The following is a 19,978-nucleotide window of genomic DNA, read 5'->3' on the forward strand; positions in this document are numbered from 1 at the left end:
TTTACTACTGAGCTACACTCCCCACCCTTTTTATTTTGAGGCAGAGTCTCACTAAGTTGCTGAGGGTCTCGCTAAATTGCAGACATGGGTAACTTGCAATTGTCCTGCCTCAGCCACCCGAGTCACTGGGATTACAGGTATGTACCACTGAGTCTGGCTCTCTCATTTATTTCTAAGATTACCAAAAGAGTACCTGGTTTGTAAGCAGAACTAGTTTCCACATATGTCCATATCACTGCTTTATAATTTCAGTTAAGAATTATTAGTCTTATTAAGAAAAATGTTAAATTAACTGTCACCTTATTGTTTAAATAAATGAAAATTGTGGTTCTTAATTCAAATTTAAAAAGTCTGACCATAAACTTCAGATTTGATACAGAATGTACTTTAATGTCACCATACCGTACAGAAATATTCTTCTTCATTTATTAACCTTAAAAAATTTAAAGAATTTGCCATTTGCTTCCAGCATAATGGTGTAAAAACATCAAATTCAAACTCAATCTTAACTCAGTTAAGCACATCAGTATAGATTTACTATACTGTTATCTGATTCATCAGGAAAAAAAGAGGAGGGGAAAGAAAAAAAACTGCTGTTTCTATTCATAAAAAAATAGCTAAGTCTATGGTACAAAAAAATTAGTAAAAGACACTAAATCCAATTTTGCAAAATTCCTGTAATAATTTGATAAAAATATTAATCTGACACCTGTGATCTTTTAAAATGAGAAAATGTGTGAAACTTTGAATGGTGTCACAGGTACAGATGTCCACAAATACTATGTGCCCCTAAAGTAAAAGAAGGGGAAATATTGTTCCTCAGGATTACTGCAAAATAAAACAACATTTTGGTTAACTTACATAAGAATGTCAGCTTATACACCTCAAAATATTTCTACCCTAAAAGATCATTTCAACTTAAAAAAAATAGTATTAGAATAAAGGAAGAAAGAATGTGCCATATTAACCTGAGAGAATGAAGAGAAAGAAAATTTTTCTTCCAATAGAAAATTTTATTTCTACTGTTTATTGATTTTCATTATACCTAGAATAATGACCATCTTTATGAAGCAATTCTTCAATATAAGTTTTAATAACATGATGTGTTTAGAAAGAAAGTATACTTTTTATCCAATAATCAAATAAAAGAGATGACTTAAAATCTGAATTACTTAATTATATCCAAAGGCACAAACCAGGCCTGAGCCTAGTGCTCAGCTGACTAGATCACCTGTGGTCCTTCCATCTCAGCATACTTTTTGTATTTAATATTCTCAGTACTGTTATTGGGTTTAAGGAATTATTGTCTTTCACCGTATTTCTTAAGCATTTAAACGGTCATCTAAAAGACAGCTTAAGCAAAGAACAGGCCATTTCTCAGCATTAGAATTTACAATTCTCTAATTCTTTGAAATTGCTTGGCAACTTTGTGAGTCTCACTACTCTGTGCTTATGATCTAGCTCTAGAAATTTTAAAAAAGAAATCATATCCCTATCTCTAAAAACAGAACTCCCACAAACATTTTTACAGAATTGTGATAGGTTTTCCCTAGCAACTTTGATAAAAGTATAACTGCAAAGATTTACACTCTATAGTTCACATAAATTAAAATTCAATGTACTTAGTTATATATTTTGGAAATATCCCATGAGTGAAAACAATATTCTCTAAACTCTAATACTGAAAATAGTGGACATTCACCACAGATAATGTATGCAAACCGGTAACACTGTTCTTTAACCTGAGTATTGTAAAGAAACTCTTGAGGTACAAATTTTTTTTTTTTTTTTTTTTTTTTTTTAGCAGCTGTCTTTAATAAGAAAGGAAAAAAGCAAAATATTTTAGAGAAAAGAAACACTTACTGGTACTTTGAAGGGTGAGGTATTTGCAGTGTCCATGGAATTGGGTTTCTCTGATGTACTGGTCCCTGAGATACTCCGTCTACGGGGAGATCTTTCTGCTGGCACCTCTGGAAAAGAGGAAAGTTGAAACATCATTAACTAAGCACCCAACTTAGCAGCTTTCACCAAACTGTAAAATTAATGGTTTCTCAAAAAAAGAATCTACTTTAAAGATTAATTACATTTTATCTCCTCATAATTTGTCTCTTTGTGGCATTTGACATTAGAGAGACTTGGTCAAAGTTAAGAATCTGTTTTAGTGTGACACCTTATATCTTGTTTTGTGTAATATAAAAATAATTGCCCAAGTTTTGGTTAATATCTTTAAGCTCACTTAATATTTGCATCTTTTAGTATAAAAATCTACTTCTTTATCAGCAATATAGGCGTTAACAGAATCAAAAGAAATTTCTAACATTCTTGTGAACAAAATATAGTCTAGAGTTGCATATGATTTGATGGGGTTTGCACAAAGGTCAAAGTTTGGTTCTGTGCTGATAAAATAATTCACTGGATTGCAACAAAGAAGACTGAAAGCTGCTGCCAGGATAAAATAATATATATGCCTATGCAGATATAAAAATAGATCAGCTTCTCCTTGTTCTGGCAATATAACCTTACTAAGATCTTACTCTGGAATCACAAATCTGTTTAAACTGGCCTAACAAGCTTAGAATTTTGCAGATGATATGATCTTCTCCAATTTAATTACTATAAACTGTACTAAGGCTGCATTTTAAGATTTTTTCATAGAGCAATATATATACGTATATACACACACATATATGCACATACACATGCACACACAGAAGATATATACATATTATACCTTTATCACAACTGCTTCCCATCTCCACTTCAACTGACAGACATATAGGAATCCAGCTTCTCAGATAACATTAGATAATCTCAACATGGACAAGGGAAAAAAAAAAACCCCACATCCTAAAAAAAGTATTCTGTGTTATCTTCCAGATCTTAAAAAATACGGAGTAAATCGTGACTCCGGAGACTGACATTTTGATTCCTGCTGTTCTCCCTTTAAAAGATAGATGCAGTTTAAACTTCCATTTCTGGCCTCCTGGCCCCTGGGATCCGTGCTACTTCCACTTAAGAGAAAGCATTTTTTTTCTCTCGCTCCTTCCCTGTCTTGCTCTTCCCCCTCCCTCTCTACAGCTTGCAGAGAGAGCAAGCGAGAAAGAAACACACAGGACTGCAGCTATTCATTCAATCAATCGTTTCGACTGCACATCCTCATTAGTTACTTTCAGGCTATTAACAGACGTCCAACCACTGCCTCCCCTCAGTTTCAGAAAATTTCACTGTATTACACTAATCTGCAGCAAGAAAAAAACATTTCCTGAAATTTATATTCACCTAGTACTAAAAGGACACCATCTTACACAGACCCAGTAAGGCACACAAATCAATCCTCCTAAGAAAACCCAACTGGAAGTGCTTACCCTATTACTATTTGCATGCCAGACACTGATACTCTTTTCCATGACTAAAGGTATCTGCTCTGTGACATCTTGGCCAGAAAGAAAAGAGGCAAACTGCAACATTCCTAATGGCTGAGAAGTTAACAAAAGCGTGTCTTATATGCCTGCAGTATAAGAATTCCATGTTATTGCTCTTTTTAAAAATTATGACCAATAACTATAAGTCTCTCAACTTCTGTCTAACTGTCAATGGGTAAATGAGCCTTAATGTACGAAGCCATTTTTAGAATTAGGCACACATGACTTCTAACGCACATCTCAGAAAAAAATGGCAGTATAATTAGCTCAGATTCATGGGAATGGCACAAAGGAATTTAAGCAAATCAGCTTGTAGAAGCACACTGAACAGCAAGACCTTCATACTTCAAGAATATGATTTTACAGAGTGATTACCTAAGTTAGGTGATTCTATGATGAGTGGACAAGACAGATGGGGAAAGGAGCTGGTGAGTGTAGAACACTTTTTTCCTCTGATAATTGCCTATAAATATCAAATTAAGATACACTAGACTATTACAGTATAGTATAGCATATTTTAATCTCTAAATAATTTACAATAAAATCAAACTAGGAGAAAAATAAGTTTTATTAAGGTAGGATACAGTGATCCAGTAAACAGTTTCCTTTATAAGCAATGTTCTGGATAAAGAAAAAAATTGAATCTAATTTTGTCACTTTTTTCCAACCATGTTATTCTAGATTTCATGCATATGAACCTATGAAGCAAATATATCTAATACTTAAACTACTTGAAATGATACTAGCTAAAATGAGCAACTACATTCAAACTCTAATAAATATGGCATTTGTTGTACTTTTTTTTTTCTTCTTTCAATTCTCACATGGTATCATGAAAAAATAAAATCACAACTCTGTTATAGTTTATAGGATGTTACTGAGTCCAGAGGAAGAATTAAAAAAACTTTTTTGGGGAGGGGTGGGTACCAGGGATTGAACTCAGGGGCACTTGACAACTGAGCTACATCCTCAGCCCTATTTTGTATTTTATTTAGAGACAGGGTCTCACTGAGTTGCTTAGTGCCTTGCTTTTGCTGAGGCTGGTTTGAACTCAGATCCTTCTGTCTCCTCCTCTAGAGCCACTGGGATTACAGTGCACCACCACGCCTGGCATCAAATTATTTTTGAAGACTGAACAATTGCCACTATGGTGGGAAAGTAAAGGAAATGAGGTAAGCTAAATCAACTAGCGAAAAGAACAAATACTTTACATTATGTCTATTTCTCAACCCTCCATAGCACTGCAATTTATATCCTAATATAAAACAGGCCTTTGAAATATCCAGGTTCTTTAGTGCTCAGAAGAGTTATCCCCTAAAAACCAATGTTCATTGAGAAACAAGGTGGCAGCCTTCATTGTCAAGGACAGAATGGACAACCTGCTGGATTAGTCACAGGCGGGCCTGTATGTGAAATCAGTCCTAATACCTTTAACTTTAAATTTCCAAGCAGAAAAAGAAAGCTGCTACTATTCTCTTAAAGCTACATTTCTGCTAACTGGAGGGAAAACCTCCACTAATTCCAGCAGGCCAACATTAGAGAGAGCTCTTCCTACCCTCACATGAACTTGCACTGCCTTCCACCTTCTGTAAAGTTCCTCTCAGAGTCACAAAATTTAATTATAATCACTTTCTATAATTGAGACAAGAGACACACAATATTGTTTCAGTAGATAAAACTCTGAAAACTGCTTCATTTGCTATTTCATCCTTTAAAAATAATATTTTCATCTTCACATTGAAAGGCAGAAAAAACTTATATAATACCTGGTTAAGTTTTAAAGTTATTTCTTCATTTCCTTTGCCACTGAGTATGAACTAAGATGCAGTGACAATTTATGATGATGAAATATAACTTCAACACGGATCCATATTAGATGATGTATTGAACAAAAAAACTATTTGATTGCTTTTCTTAGTACCTCTACCAACTATCTATGTGATTTTGTTAAAGCCATATCACCTTTCCTGTCCTGGTCCTCATCATTTAATAGACTAGATAATTCAGACCAATCAGAAATGAAGACAAGATTAGGTTTATATATACCATGATGCAAAATTAGCTTTTTGGAAAAAAGGGGCTCCCTAATGCCAAAGTGAAGTAGTATTATAATGGATGCCATTTCTTTAACATACACATTTTCCTTTATGTCAATGTGCTTTCTTTGAAAAGTATGGCAAAAAAAGTGACAATTGAATAGGAGCAAATGTACTTTTTTTTTTTTTTTTTTTTTTTTTGGTACCAGGGAGTTTTTTTTTGGGTGGGGGGAGGGTTAGGGACACTCAACCACTGAGCCACATCTCCAGCTCTTTTGTTGTATTTTATTTAGAGACAGGGTTCTCACTGAGTTGTTCAGTGCCTCGCTATTGCTGAGACTGGCTTTGAACTCAGGATCCTCCTATCTCAACCTCCCAAGCCACTGGGATTACAGGCATGGGCCACTATGCTGGCCTAAAGGTAATCTGATGAAGGAATTATCTGTTCAACAAACAGAAGTCAGCCTCTCCTTTAGAACCTAATAGTGTATTCATGGTCTTTAGTTCACTTATCAGGAAGTAAATGCCAAAAAATTCCTGGATGTTTTATTTTTTATTTTTTTTTTAAGAGAGAGAGAGAGAGAGAGAGAGAGAGAATGAGAATATTTTTAATATTTATTTTTTAGTTTTTGGTGGACACAACATCTTTGTTTGTACGTGGTACTGAGGATCGAACCCGGGCCGCATGCATGCCAGGTGAGCGCGCTACCGCTTGAGCCACATCCCCAGCCCTCCTGGATGTTTTATAAGGGAACAAAATAATTACGTATTTGGGAGAACCCTAAAAGAGTAGTTTCCTGGGAGATAGTGAATTCAAAATTACTATTTTCTTCTTTCTGCATTTGCTAAAGTTTTACAATAAAATGTATTGCTATGATTTTTATTTTGTTTAAAAGCATACCATATTGTTTTTTTTTAACCCACAGATCCCCAATCTTTATCCCTGTACCTGACATTTGATAGGTGCTTAAAAACATTTGTTAAATGAATAAATATTAAGAATGTGGCTAAAAAATAAGAACAATACCATAAAATATGAAAGAATTAAAGAATTAAATTTTGCTCTTAGCTTCATTCTCCATGGGCAATTCTGATGAACCAAAAGAATTTTATTTGCCCAACTATTAACATCTTTAAGCTATCAAAATGCTCTAGCTTTCCAGTACCATGGCTGTTTTGGACTTGCACAATGACTTACTATTCTTTTTAGTAACTAGACATGTCATTTCTGATATTTTTCTTTAAAATTTAACATATGTGCCACGTTTCCTCTCAAGATTGTTATTCTTGGCTAGCTACTTGAAGGCAGGACAATTACTACAGTTCTTTTGTACCTACTACCATCAAACGTATCTTTCCTTTTACAACTTATCCTCACCACCATCCCAGCCCTATTCAAGACACTAAAGCATAGGAATTTAGAATATTTCTGAAATGCTATTGAAATCTAATGAATTCTTGTGAAAACACATTTCTTAACAAGGTATAAATAATCAGTTATATGTGTATGTGTACACTGCATGTGTGTTTGTTTATATTATATAAGAACTCATTTATTAATTCATCTAATTTTCACTGAATGTCCACTATGTACTCATATCAGAAATGTATGCTTTTGTGAACTTATATGAAGTTAGGGTAGCAAACAATATATGATATTGCATATTGGAAGGTGATAAGTGTTTTAGAGGAAATAAAAAAGTAGTGAGGGAGATGAAAAGGTATTGTAGTTTAAAATATGCAGTTGGATTGGTGTGAGTCAATACTTATGAAGGTGAGGAAGTCAGCCCTGCAGATTTACCAAAGAAGACCCCAGGCAAAAAGAAGCCAGAATGAGTCTTACAGAGTAAATTGCAGCAAGCAAGCCTGTAGGACTGTGTGCCAGTTAGTAGAGGCAAGTAGCAGAAAAAGTCTGAGAGGAATTGGGGCAAATGTTCTCAAATCAGGTTCCAAAAGCCTCTGAAAATATCTTAAATGAGAAAGGTATATATTAAAAAATGATATTAAGCCAAATTATCTTAATTATCAACTATTTTTACCTTTTGTTAAATCTATTTAATTAAAGTTCATATACCATCATGTCATCCATGCATATACTTAACATAAATAACATAGCTACACATGTCATGAGTTCTGATGTCTACCATTTTTAGAATTGTTTATCATACTTTGAAAAAACAGATAAAATGATTTTTAGATACGTTTTTTTTTTTAAAAAAGAAAAAGATGTACTCCTATAAAGCTATTTAGCACCTCTTTTGTCAAACATTTGTCTAGAGGAAAATATTTTATAATTTTAGATAATATTGAATGTTTGTTATGAGCTAAGCACTGCATCTATTATCTGTCACTGTCCTTGCTGCAGCTGTTGGAATAGTTAACGCCATTACTCTTTTTGAGGAAGATGGAGATCAAACTTAAAAAGGAACAACCTTAACATAGTGAATGCTAAGTTCAAAAAATTCATTAAGAAAGGTGAACAAAATGTAGAAAGAGATTTAAAAAGTTTTGATTTGGTGAACCCAATGATGTAAAAAAACAAAATATCATAGTAACTTTCTCAAATTAAGGGAAAACATTGCATATTCACAGAGGTATCTTGTATGTCTCATCACTTCATATTAATAGCAACCCAAGCCAATTCCTAGTACTTTTTGTATACAAAATTATAAAACATGAACAAATGTGACTGATTGACCAATGATAATTGTTCAAGAGACCCCTTAATATATTTTTTTGTTTTTTTTATTAGTTAATCAATTTATTTTTATTAGGTATATATGACAGCAGAATGCATTTTGATTCATTGTACACAACTGCAGCACAACTTTTCATTTCTCTGGTTGTACATATGTAGTGTCATACCATACCCCTTAATATTTTTGATACTATATTTTGGAAACATGTTCCTGATGTTATTTTCAAAAAGGGAATTCTTCAGCTCATTTCAGAAGTCTTTTTAAAAATCAGTGCCTTTTTAACCAAGCATGATTTAAAAAGTGAATACATATATACTACCAAATCTTTGTTTGTATACCTATTCAAGTCACTAAAATTTCAGCATGTATAGTGTAGCTGTGAATGAGTTCACTTCACTATAATTTATTTTCCTTTATACTGAATAAATGATAACAACAATGAACAGAATGAGATGTTGGTGGCTCTAGTTATCAATGAATGAGATAAGCAAATGACTTATCTCTCCATGCTGTGAATCCTAAATTAGATGGGAGGCACAGAAGACATTTAAGAAATAAAAAGAATGGAAAAGTAGGAGGAAATGTGTTTGTACCTTTTAAGTAAAGGGGGGCTCTAATAAAATGTCAAAACATGAAAGAAAAAGGCTTTTATATAGGTGAAGTCTCACACTTTTGTTGGAGAACTCATTGGGAGCTCAAAGATGGAATGAGAAAACAATATTAGAAAGGAAAAGCAACAAGGGCAGAGAAGAAAATCACCTACTGCATTTATATAGTTGCTAATGCCATAGCACCTGAATGCTTTATAGACTTTATTCACCATTTTCAGTAGGACATTTTCTGATGTATTCCACTTTACTGCCTTAAAGCCTATACACCAACAGTCACCAGCAATCAGCTGCTCTGGAATACAACACTCCCCCGTCCCCGCCCCCCCCCTGCCCCGCCCCGCCTTCCACAGTCACATTAATTCTTCCAATTTGTATCACTTAGACTGCATGCAGCACTTCACTCAAACAAGCATCCCTTTCAAGTCTACATGCCCCAGACACTCCAATATGTACAGGCTGGTGCTAAGTACAGAAATGTGGTAAATTCTCAAAAAGACTATTCAGTCTTCTCATCTTTTCCTTGATCAATAAATTTATTATTATTATTATTATTTAAAAATATTTGTTCTTGTTAATATAATCCGGAAAAAAAAGTTCTCCCTGGTAAAGTCAACTTAGCACTTCTCATGACAATGATGAATGAGATGATAAAGAATAGCTTATTGTCAACCAAAAAGGCTAAATAAGAAAACAGCTCAGAGATGTTTATATGGTATATTTAAGTTTCAGATATATGTCTGATTCTTTAGTGTAACAATCAAGCATCTTAATAATGATGATGATAACATAACAATGATAACTGTAATACCTTACTACAGCTATGAATTATCTTTTTAATCCACCCAACAATCCTTTGGAGTTGGAATTATCACTCCCATTTTATAGACATGGAAATATAGAGATGTTCAGTACTCTGCCATGTGTGCTCAGCAGGTCAAAGGCAGAATAGTGACTGGAACCCATGCAGTCTGGATTTAGAGCCTATTCTTTGAATTGCATGCATGTTATTCTGTTCTCCCTTAGTTTTGTATTAAAATGGTAAAAAAAAAAAGATACATAATCTTGGAGACTATCGTTTTCTTATTTCTTCTTAAAAGAAACTGAAAATAACAATATTCACATGATCCTTCATATTTTAAAGAGAACTGTCATACTCTTTTGACTGCTAGCAGAGACCATTAAGGAAAACACAATCCTGGAATACTGATTGATGAGAATATCCTAGCCAAGAAATATAGAGAGGTGAAGCAATGGGGCAAAGAGGGAGAAAGGTTACCTATTAAAAATATTTTTTTAAAGTTGTAGATGGACACAATACCTTTGTTTTATTTATTTGTTTTTTATGTGGTGCTGAGAATCAAACCCAGTGATTCGCACCTGCTAGGTGAGCATTCTACCGCTGAGCCATAACTTCAGCCTGAAAGGTTACCTATTTAATAACAAAAGTGTAATGATGGAAAAAAAAAAACAAGCAAAACAAAGTATAAAGACTATCTAGTACTGATTCCTGGAATTTAAAAGTGACAGAAACCCTCCAAAAATAATGTTCCCTTCAAATATTCCTAATCTCCAGTATACCTAAGTGGGGAGACAACTATTTGGACAAATTCTAGGACACAAACACAGATCACAGTAAGATCTTAGGTTTTGCAAAGAACAATCTCTAAATAACTAAACAAAGCACTTTGCAGTCTAAAATGATTACTTTGAGCATTTCAATTCAGTTATTTATAATATTTTTTAAATCCTCTAACTCATTTGGGTGAGTTATATTTTGTAATCAACTATGAAAGATAAAACCTCTTTGAGTTTCTATAGCTAGGCCAAGACTTGCTTCAACTTATCTATAACTTATCTAATACAATACTCACATTATTATATACTTCATAATAATTATAAATTCAATTTAATCTATAGATGTGCTTGAAGACCTTTCAATATTTTCTATAGTTGATATTAATAATATAACTGGGGGTCTAATCTTAGAATCTAGATTATTCATATGATAATTTCAGTATTCACTGACCATTAGAGAGAGAGAGGGAAAGACACAGATTCAGTCACTAATTATACCAAGGCCTACAAAAGACTAGACTTTTTTTTAGTCCTAAACAGATATTAATAGAGAGAAGAAAACACAAGATAGGTTACTTGGAAGGTTGAGGTAGGAGGCTCATTTAAACCCAGAAGTCTGAGGTCTGCCTGGGCAATATAGCATCTCAATAGATATATCTTTCTCTATTTATACAAATACCAAAATATATTAGACCTTTGATATAAAGATGAAAATTTAACCATTTACTAAGAATTAAATATTTTTTTGGTACTATACCCAAAACAGTTTACACTCAATATCATTTGTTAGTGAAGGTAATAGAAAAGGGAGGAGCCTATAATATTGGTTTCCCCCATTTCAGCCACCAAACATTGCCAAGTCTGTCTTTGATATGTCTGTCAGAATTATTTTGTCCTCTTTATTTCCACTATCATTTATCATTCGAATCTAGGGCTTTTTATCTTCTCATGCAGATTATGGCAGGGATTTCCTAATTTATCTGTTTCCTGTCTTTGTGTAACACTATCCTGCTCATCATCACCAGATTAATCTCCCTAAAGTACTACTTTCTTGATGTGATTACCTTATTAGAGATCTTTAGATAGAAGGTCAGTCTTTTTTAAAAAATATTTTACCTGGCCTTAATTTACCTGTTTACTCTTTTTTGCCAACAATTCCCCAAAGTTGCCATAGTCAGCTGATCTCTGATCTCAAACTGGCCACATTCACTCCCAGGTGTTTTGTCTTTGCTAGTGGTTTTCACCTATTTGCCAAATCTTAGGTGACCTTCAATTCATCTACTCCTATAAAACCAGGCCTAATTATTCACATTTCTTAGATTTTCAATTTAATATGTTTATGTAAATTCATATTATTTGATTATTTGAAGAACTTCAATCCTTAAAAACAAGACACATGGCATCCAGGGCTTAGCTGGATGTATCTCACCAAATATAATTTAATTTGGGGTACCAAATTAAATTATATTCCTGACCAATATTACTTCTGCAAATTGAGGTTCTATGCTCCAAGATTTAAATAAGGGTGATCTTTGTCTAAATTTTCAGATAAAATAAATTTTAACGGATTATCTTAATTTTAAATATTTTTCCCACAATAAACCAAACTGCTGTTTTTCTGGGGGAAAACTAAAACAGAATAAAGAAAAATAAATAAAGAATAAATAGTAGTAAATAAATTTTAACTAAACAACTAAAAGCTAGTTAAGCATATGTAGTCTGGACATCCTTTCTCCCTGCTTTAATAGTCACATGTTCTTATTTTATTAGATTGAACCATTTAGATTTGCCATGTTTTTAATTAATTTATTTTTAATTTTTTGGTCCTGGAGATTGAACCCAGGGGCAGCTTAACCACTAAACCACATCCCCAGCCCTTTTATATTTTATTTAGAGACAGGGTCTCACTGAGTTGCATAGGGCCTTGCTAAGTTGCTGAGGCTGGCTTTGAACTCTCAATCACCCTGCTTCAACCCTCCATTCTCCCCAAAGCTGCAGGGATTATAGGCATATGCCACCATTCTGAGCTAGATTCCACAGAATAGGTTAAGCTTTCTTATTTTTTCCTCTATCTTCATTGGGAAAACCACATTCTCATTAACAAATGTCAAATCACAAGGGTTTTGTTTAATCTTCAAGCTATCACAATTTACATTTGAGAGAGTTTTGTTCCTAATTCCTCCGGAAATGCTTAGTAAATTCTTATTTATCCTCAGGTAGAGGTGTTACGGTTGGGTGAAGAACTTCAATCCTTAAAAACAAGACACGTGGCATCCAGGGCTTAGCTGGATGTATCTCACCAAAGCATGGGATACACAGTTGTCTATTTACTCAGCATCTAAACTTTTCATAGCCCTTGAGCAGAATCAGGAAACTGACTTACCTATGCTTTATCTATTACACATGTTAACTGGATAGTTCATTGGATAGTTAATTAGGAATTGACTATTTGGAAATCATAATAATTAATTGCATTTCTCTTAAATAAGTTCTAAGAATCTTTTGTCTTTATTACCTCCATCTGTAGATAAATAGGAATTATTAGGAATTTACTAATTTCCCAGAGTAGGGGTGGGCAGGGACACCACTGCAGTGCTTTTTTATTTGCTCATATCTATTTATTTGATCAAATTCTTTTTAGGTGTAGTGAAATAATGGCCATGAAAAGAAGAGAAAGAATGAGAAAAGGAAAAAAAAAGGAAGAAAGGAGAAGAAAAAAATCCTGACACTAGATAATTAGAACTGATAAAGATATTCAAGAGCTAGGAAAAGATGTTTAATGATGACTGTTTTCCTTTCCTAGCATGTGTTAGGATCTAAGTTGTTGGTTTTAAGGCTGCTTTTGTTTTTCTTCTCGGTGTTTCCCTAATTTAGGCTTCCTTATATGGATGTTTGTATATGCTGTGGGAGAGGAATGGGAAGCAAGTAGAATGAGACAGGCTCCAGAGAAACCAGGACTTAAGAAGTGCATATGTTTCTTAAAGTCATCCAAAGTCCAACATAAGTGAGGCTATGATAAACAAATTAAAAATAGGATTAATATCTAAATACATTTACCTAAGCACAGAATTGGAAAATACCTGAATAGGACAACCTTTTACATCTAAATTGCATGAAAAAAAAATCATTGATAGAATGTTAGGATTTACAAAAGAATTAAAACAAACTTATGCTAACTATGAGATGGTTCAAATAATTACAGAGATAGCTTTCAAATTGACAGATGATTATTCACAGCTCTTAGAAAATATCCATGAGGAATTAATTAGAAGATGAACGCAATTTTGTCCATTTTTAATAAAGGTATACTTATATTGAGGCAGATATATTATGAGATAAGTAAAATATATATGAAAGATAAATCTGAAGGCTGTCATTAATAAATAAAAGTACAATAAAATTTTTTTATAAATCTCAAAAAAAGATCTTTATCACATTTAATGGTATGCAGAATTTATAACCTAACTTTCTTAGTTATTTGTCTATTGTATCAATAAATCTGTGATCAATAATTGCCACTTAGAAATTTATTAAAAAGTATCTGTAAATATAAAGTTAAAATAATGGCTGGTCATGTGTCTTTTTTAATATGCTTCGTAGAAATCTTACATGAGCATTACAAACATTTCACACCTTGCAAAAAAGCTACTTCTTGATTCCTGTTGTTGGCTTTTCAATCATACAAAGCTTACTCCACTCCCAGTCACAAGCCTCACCATCACTATATAGTAGAAAAACAATAAAAATTTTTAGCTAGTAGTAGTAGTAGTTATCTAAATACCATGAACAGCTGTCCAGATGACATGATAAGCCTTGTAAGGAGCCAGCACAATTTGTTAAAGCAAAGCAAACTGTCTTTTATTTCTCATAGCCAGTGTTGGAGGCACTAATTCTGTAGACACCAAGAAAACTTGAAAAGCAAACAGCTTAAACATTTTCTTAATTATTTTCTCCCTTTGAAAAATAAAAGGTAGATTTATAAAATGTAAGATATTATTCCCCAAAGTAAGAAAAGTTTGGACAACAAAGGGTTAAAAGAACAAGTGAGCCCTACCGTACCCAGAAATGATAGAAGGCTCTTCTCCTCTTCGGTGGTGCTACTATCCAACCACTCGGCCACATCACCCGGGGAAAGGAGACTCATTCTCCAGCCAGAAAACTTTTCCATACAGAGCACAATTATTGAATGATGAAGTGGGAAAAAAGGGACACAGAGACTAAATTCTTGGGGGTCCAACACTTAAATTGCTGGCTAGGCTGTAATGAAAGAGAAAATGTGATCCTCCCTCCACTCTGAATTCTGTCTCTGTGACATCAATCTAATACAACGATGGGGGTGGGGGGAGAAAGGAAATAGAGAGGGTTAAAAGAGGGTGGTAGAAGAAAAGGGGAGAGAAATTTGTCCTCTGTCTCTTGGTGTTAAGCTTTAGCCTGAAAGAGAAACCAGCATAATGATTTTTGTTTAATGACAGGAGAAAGCAAGGGGAAAATAAAGAATAAAGACACTCAAAGAAAAAGAAACAGGTTCCTACCCTGGAAGCAGCTTAGATAACCAGACAGCACAATAGCTAATCAGTTAAGTAAAGCATATCCTCAAACAAAAACAAAGACAAAAGAACAAATTCAGCATTTTGTTTTGTTAGAGGAGGAGAAAGGTTTTCAAATTTCCTTTTAATCATCCGCAAGAACTGCAGCCCCCTAACCCCTTCCTGCTTTAGCTATTTCAACAGCATCCCAGCCCCCTTTATGAAGATTTCCTGTGAGCAAAGGCAGGTTGATAAATCTGTGAATAGGAAGCTCTCATCCCTCCTTTCTTCTCCTCCTCCTCCTCCTCCATTTCTCCCCCCACCTCGCATGGCGACTGCATTGATCGACAATAATGGAATCTGTAACAGACTGCCAACAGCAACATTAAGGATATTACAAGTCCACTTCATAAAATTCGAGCTGGTGGTCGGAACTTGGGGGCAATTCTGGGCTTCTAGTCAATAGCTCTGTCTTTCTTTGCAAGAAAGAAAAGGAAGTGTGTGTGTGTGTGTGTGTGTGTGTGTGTGTGTGTGTGTGTGTAAGGAAAAGAAGGCTGAAATGTGAAAGAAATAGAGGAGTGAGATTGTTGGGCTGAAGGTTCAGAGATCCACCAACATAGCAAACGACTGTTCTTCAATTCCTGACACTTATACTGTCATTGTGAAGAAGATCCAGATTAATTTTTAAATGATTTACATTACATACTTTACATGGTTTAATTTAAGACTATTTTACAGCTTTACACCTTATTAACAAGCGAAAAAAATCAGGAAGAAGAGGCATGTTCAGAGACCCATAAATAACTACTATCCCTATTCTTTGGAGATTGATCAGGCTTATTGCTACAAAAAACCAATATTCTTAATTAAAAAAAAAGACCCCCCCCTATTAGCAAAACATTAGCTCTTTTCCCAAACTCTTTTCATCTGTTCTAGTAGTCTGCTTTCAATTAGAGATTCTCCTTGTGTAAGAGGTATAAGCTCCTTAATGTATCCTGAATCCATACCTGTCTCTCCATATTTACTTCAGCCTTCATTATTTTCCACCTGGACTCTAGTTCACTTTGACTATAAGTTCTCTGAGAATTATTTTATATTAATTTTTGTAATACTAATGTCTAGAGCAGTGCCTCACACTTAGAAGGAACTCATTAAGTATTTACTGAAGTTTTAGCTGGCTTCTCTAAAAGTTCTAACAGCTTCAATGCTGGCAATAGATACCCAGAGGAATATATTAGAACCTCTTTTAAAAATTAACCATTCTGACAGATAGTTACTAGTAGTTTTAGCTATAATTCCACTTAATTGAGAAGACAGAAAATGTCGAAAAAGGCATAATGAATTTATATGTTTAAGCAAATTTCTATTTTATTGCTCAAAAAAGACATAAAATTGAAAAGCAGTGGTAAATTGGTGTAAAAGATATTTTATCAAAGTCCACAAGCTATACTTGCTTATTAGCATCTAAGCATGAATTGATAATCCTTTTGTAATAACTTTATGACATACCAATAATTCTGGAGATTCCAGGTTATAAACCACTTATGTTTAAGATGATATTCAAACTTTCAGGTGTGATATGGCTTCTGTTTTTTGTTTGTTTGTTTCTTGATAGGGATCTAGGCTCCCTTTGGCATTTGCATATTCCACTGAAAGTGGCAGGAAAAATTCATTTGTTTTGTTCATTTACATTCCCCCACTATCTAGAACATTATCTGGCACACAGTAGGTGCTCCAAGATCTTTGTTGAATGACTTTATGTACCTCCTTTGAGGTATCATTTTACCATATATGCCTGATAATTTTAAGTTGATCCATTGAGACTCAGCTGAAATATGACTTTTCCACTTCTTCCTTGACACCTTAAGGCAGAGTTAATAGCTCTCATATTCATATTTTCATTATTATTGCTCTTATTACTTTAATGAAAATACTTATTTACATATCGGTTTTGCTCCACTATACCTCATGCGTTCAGAAAGCAAAAACTGTTCTACTAATTAAAAAAATACTTTTTAAAATAATTTTTTTCCTCTTGGGACAGCAGATTTTTAAAAAATTTTTAGTTGTAGATGGACACAGTACCTTTACTTTATTTATTTTTTTTTATGTGGTGCTGAGAATTGAACCCAGTGCCTCACACATGCTAGGCCAGCACTCTACCACTGAGCCACAAACCAGCCTCTTAAAAAAAACTTTTTGTTCTGTACTTTAAACAGAGACATGAGATGGGAGGGAAAGGGAGAGAAAAGGGAAACTGCATGGAAATGAAGGGAGACCCTCATTGCTATACAAAATTACATATAAGAGGTTGTGAGGGGAATGGGAAAATAAACAAGGAGAGAAATGAATTACAGTAGATGGGGTAGAGAGAGAAGATGTGAGGGAAGGGGAGGGGGGATAGTAGGGGATAGGAAAGGTAGCAGAATACAACAATTACTAATAGGGCATTATGTAAAATTGTGGATGTGTAACCGACGTGATTCTGCAATCTGAATTTGGGGTAAAATTGGGAGTTCATAACCCACTTCAATCTAATGTATGAAATATGATATGTCAAGAGCTTTGTAATGTTGGGAACAACCAATAAAAAAAAGAAAAAAAACTTTTTTAATGCCTAGCATATGGATAACAATTTATAAAGGTTTATTAAATGACGTATTACTGAAAATGAGAGTATGATTTTCACATATCAAAGGCAGTTTAAGAGCCAGGTGCAATGGTGCATATCATAATCCCACTGGCTTGGAAGGCTGAGGCAGGAGGATCACAAGTTCAAAGCCATCAGCAACTTAGTGAGACCCTGTCTCAAAATAAAAAATAAAATGGTCTGGGATGTGGCTCACTGGTTGAGCACCCCTGGGTTCAATCCCTCATACCTACCCCACCCCCCAAAAGGGCAGCTTAGTAGTAAAGAATCTCACATTTTCCTGATCCATGCCATTAGTTTCCAAACTAACAATCAAAACAAAACCTGGTTAAAAAAATTAAAATATTTTAAATTTATTTTGCCAAAGAAAAATATGTATAGTCAGAAAGCCCATCAAAATAATCTAGCTCTGGGGCTTCAGTTGTAGCTTAGTGGTAGAGTGCTTGCCCAGTGTTGTATGAGGCACTAGGTTCAATCCTCAGCACCATATAAAAATAAACAAATTAAATAAAGCTCTTGTGTCCGTTTACAGCTAAAAATATTTTTTTTAAAAATCCAGCCCTACAAACCTGTCCTCTAATCTGAGAGTTAGCAAATGAAGCATCCAAGAAAAAGTTCTACATTGAAATTTTGTCATAATATATAAGGTATCACACTGTTTTTTTTCCCTTCTCACAATCAGAACTTAGCATCAATTAGTCAGTCCTTCTTAATTTAAATTTTTCATTAAAAATAAAGCAATGAAACTTACCTGAATATTTAACTCCCTCTTCAATTACTTAATATTCCTGATTTTCATTATAGCTGCCTATACTTGTACTTGCGGATTCATTCTCTTAACATTAGTGCTAATACATGTGAAATACTATTTTAAGCATTGGGATATAGCAGTGAACAAGAGAAAAAAAAATCTCTGCCCTTAAGGGATTTATAGTCTATGATGGGTAAATAAAAAAAAATTAAGAAGTGGAATATGTATACTGTGTTAGATGGTAAATAGTGCAGAGGAGAAGAAAGGAAGGGGTATAGGTAATGTTGAAGAGCTTACAATTTTAAAGAGGATAGTGAGGGAAGGCATTACCCAGAGAGTAACTTTTGACTACAGGATTGGAGGTGCTGGGTTTTAGGAAGAGGGAATAACCAATTGAAGCATAGAGGCAATGGAGCTAGATTAGAACGAGGAGGAGAAAAATAAAAGATCAGGACTGTAAAGTAATAAAAAACCACATCATGTAAACTTGTTCATTTTTATACTCTCAGCTTCATTATAATGGGGAGGCATTGAAGCAGGAGTGATTCATAAAGCCATACTTTTTTAAAAAATAAGAACTACACTGATATAATTCATATACCACAAAATTCATCCTTTTAAATGTTTTTTGTTTCTTTGGTGCTGGGGATTGAACTCAGAGTCCTTATATATGTAAACACATGCTCTACCACTGTGCTACACATCCAACCCTACAGTGGTTTTAATACATTCAGAAAGTTGTGCAACCATCACTTATTGCTTAATTCCTGAACCCATTTTCATTGCCCCCCCCAAAGAAATTCTATACCCATGAGCAGTCATTCTCCATTCCACCCCCTCCCTGCAACTCCTTAGCACTAAGTTTTGTCTCTATAAATTTGCCTATTCTGGACATTTCAAATAAATTGAATCATGTAATATGTGATCTTTTGTGCTTGGTTTCTTTCACTTAGGCTCATCTATGTTTCAGTAAGCCTCAGTATTTATTACTTTTTATGGCCAAATAACATGTCACTGATGGGCATTTGGGTTATTTCGTAATATTAAAAAATATTACGAGTAATGCTGCTTTATATAAACATCAGTATTCAAGTTTTTGTGTGGAAGCCTTACACTTTAAAAGTATATTCAAATACGATGTTTTATATGATCTGCTTTGTTTGTACCAAAGAATTTTAAAATGTTATAGAAGAGACTTATAATTTCACAAGCGTTGTATTTTCCTTCTAATTCATCAGGAATTTTCATTCTTCTTGATTAAAAACAAAATCACTAACTCACTCTATTTGCTCTTGATGTAGTATTCTTGTACATGGGAAAAGATCAACATTAGAAATTTAGGAATGAATAATGACAGGTAATTTATGACAAAAGATCATTTCCTAAATTTATATAAATTGGTAAAGTTGCAGAGTTTTTAAAATAACTTTATATTTTGATATAGTTTCAAACTTACTAAAAAAGTTGAAATAATACAAGGTACTTCTATGTACTCATTCCAGATTCACCAGCTCTTATATTTTGCCACCTCTATAATCAACTACTTCAGTGCATATTTTCTAAAACAAAGGCTATTCTCTTATATAATCAATAATAATAATAATCGAAATCAGGAAATTTAACACTGATGTTGGTTGATATTTTAAAGACAAGATTAAATATGTCTCTACATGTATAACCCACTCTATGAATTCTATTTTGATATCAC

The 19,978-nt window shown here is 33.8% G+C and overlaps 1 protein-coding gene across 4 annotated transcripts in view; it reads right to left on the bottom strand.

Annotated features, from left to right (window-relative positions):
• The window catches only part of Rasal2 (RAS protein activator like 2), a 346,050-nt gene that overhangs the window by 97,439 nt on the left and 228,633 nt on the right, over positions 1 to 19,978 (bottom strand). For all 4 annotated transcript variants that reach the window (XM_026388446.2, XM_026388445.2, XM_026388444.2 and 1 more), the window contains exon 4: positions 1,864 to 1,970. In XM_026388446.2, the coding sequence (XP_026244231.2) occupies positions 1,864 to 1,970 (107 nt within the window). The remainder of the gene's footprint in view (positions 1 to 1,863; positions 1,971 to 19,978) is intronic.

This window comes from Urocitellus parryii, chromosome 9, assembly GCF_045843805.1.
Source record: "Urocitellus parryii isolate mUroPar1 chromosome 9, mUroPar1.hap1, whole genome shotgun sequence".
NCBI lineage: Eukaryota > Metazoa > Chordata > Mammalia > Rodentia > Sciuridae > Urocitellus > Urocitellus parryii.